The sequence below is a fragment of the Volvox carteri genome (assembly GCF_000143455.1).
Source record: "Volvox carteri f. nagariensis unplaced genomic scaffold VOLCAscaffold_230, whole genome shotgun sequence".
In the NCBI taxonomy this organism is placed as follows: Eukaryota; Viridiplantae; Chlorophyta; class Chlorophyceae; order Chlamydomonadales; family Volvocaceae; genus Volvox; species Volvox carteri.
Genome location: NW_003307768.1, coordinates 15,976 through 18,216, shown reverse-complemented (window position 1 = coordinate 18,216; position 2,241 = coordinate 15,976). Strand labels below are relative to the sequence as shown.

The 2,241-nt window shown below is 61.1% G+C and overlaps 1 protein-coding gene across 1 annotated transcript in view; it reads right to left on the bottom strand.

The window, feature by feature from the left end:
• VOLCADRAFT_100921 (uncharacterized protein) overlaps positions 1-1,065 on the bottom strand; it is a gene marked incomplete at both ends in the record, with an annotated part of 2,933 nt that extends 1,868 nt beyond the window's left edge. Inside the window, one exon of the mRNA XM_002959412.1 lies at positions 589-1,065. Within this exon, the coding sequence (XP_002959458.1) occupies positions 589-1,065 (477 nt within the window). The remainder of the gene's footprint in view (positions 1-588) is intronic.
• Positions 1,066-2,241: the final 1,176 nt, after the last annotated feature.

Here is a 2,241-nt window from a genome sequence, read left to right as displayed (position 1 = left end):
TCCCGGTCATCAACAAGGTGTTGTGGAGCGTTCTCTCTTTCTGTGAAAAAAGAAAACTCTATTTTATCGATTTCCAAATGTTTTTAGGAAATTAGGGTTCCCCAAAGCTTGGCATGGTGAGGTTTGTTTTTAGGTCAAGGTTCCGGGTCAGATAAATCTTCCACAGGGGTAAAATTCCATCAAAAGGGGAACTTTTGTTTTTTGGGATTTGGGAGATCCGAACCAAGGATTGTTGGGTTGCAAAGTGGGTTTCGCCTCTTGGGGGCCTGCTGAAATCTCCCCTGACAAATTTTGTTTTCCCAGGTCCGCCCGGGATGTTCCTTCGGGGCAAGGGAGCAAGCAATTCCAGGAGCACCCTTTTTTGAGTAGTGGGGTTTGGGAGGGTTCGGACGACATGCCTTTTTTAGCTTCGGCTTCCCAAGCTTCGTTAGGGAACTGCTTTGGCAATTTAGGATTTTTCACCCAACCAGGGGCTGCGAAGTAAATGCGTGTTTCAGCAATAAACGCATGACCTTGTTTCGCGTCAACTGGGTTCCCTACAGCAACGTGTAGTTTTGGTCCGGGTATCATTGGTCGGAAACCACTGACCGGTGGGTCGACGGGTGCTCCAGCCGCTCCACCGGGAATGGCGTCCACCGCCATGGGTACTGGACCGGGTGCCGCGACGGCGGGTACTGCAGACGGTGCGATCGGCGGAGCGGGGGCGGGTTGCCCCACCGGCGGCGCGCCGGCAGGCTGCGCCGCGGGTTGACCCGCTGCCGCAGGTGCGCCTGCGGCCTGCTGCTGGGCTACGACGGCCGCGCAGAACTGCAGGAACGCGAGCATGTTTGCCTGCTGCTGCGCCGGGTCCATGGGTGGTGCGGCTGCGACAGCAGCCGGTGCAGGGCCAGCTGCCGCCGGCAGCATCATGGGACCGGCTGCGGCCGCTGGTGGCTGGGGCGGAGCAGCGCCCCCAGCCCCTGCCGGGGCAGCTGCGGCTGCTGGTGCCGGCGGTGGTGCTGCAGCCGCAACGCCAGCCCCGGCCGGGGCAGCGGCAGCTGCGGGTGGGGCTCCTGCCCCGAGCATAGGGGCAGCAGCCCCAGCAGCATTCGACGTTCCGCCCCCCCCGCCCCAGCCCCCGGCCGGGAACGGGGCTGCGGCGGGCACAAGCGATGGACGCGTGACCACAGAGGGTGCTGGCGAGGGGAGCGCCGCCTAGAGTGCTATGAGTCGTGAGGCTAAAGACATCAGGGTCTTGCTTTGGAACGTGTGGGGTTTGTCGGTAGCTAAGCTCACCGACCCATCTTTCCTCCGCATTGCCCAGGACCACGATGTGCTAGTATTTACGGAAACACACTGTTCGGCGCAGGCCGGGAAGCCGGCCAAGGCCCTGGCCCTGCCAGGGTTTCAACTGCATGTAGCTGAGCGAGCCTGTAGAGGCGGAGCCGGGCCCCAGACGGGCCGGCTGCACGGGGGTGTGTCTGTTTATATCCGGGACGCGATTGCCCGGGATGTCACTTTGTTGAGGGTTGACACGGGATATTGCGGGCTGCGAGTCTATTTGGTTGCGTTTGGGCGGCCAGCAAACAGGTCAGGATAGCACCCTGGTGGGTGCATGCTACGTCTCCCCCAGGGCGTCGGTAGTACACCACGCGTCCCTGAGGGCACACGAGTCTGACGGACAAGCAGCAGACGAAGTGTTTGATCATCTGGCCACCGTCGTGGGCGCCCTCCGCCAGTCGGGTGAGAGGATCCTGCTTCTGGGGGATTGGAACGCGCGCGTGGGGGGGCTGCCCAACCACCTCTCCGACATCCCGGACCTAGACTATCTTGACGATTTAGGAGAGGAGGTCGGGTGCCCTTTTGTGGACGGCGAGGCATACAGAGCACTGCTGGGTGTGCCCCGCCGGTCGCTAGATCAGGAGCATAATGCGTTTGGACGTAAACTGCTCGAGTTGTGCCGGGTTTCAGAGGTTGTCATTCTCAATGGGCGGGCACCGGGTGACACTGAGGGCAGGCTCACATACGAGTCCAGCCGGGGGGGAGGCAGCATGATTGACCTTGTGCTTGCGTCCCCTTCTTTGTACCCGTGCGTGCGTTCCTTCCGTGTCCTGCCACAGCAATCTTTTTACCGTGAAGAACGCCGCTTGAGTGATCATAACCCCGTGTCCCTTCACCTCGCGTCGGTTTGGAGGCCGGACCGGCCACCCACGCGTAAACCCAAGCCGACGTTTCTTGTCTCTGAAGCGCACAGGTACACAG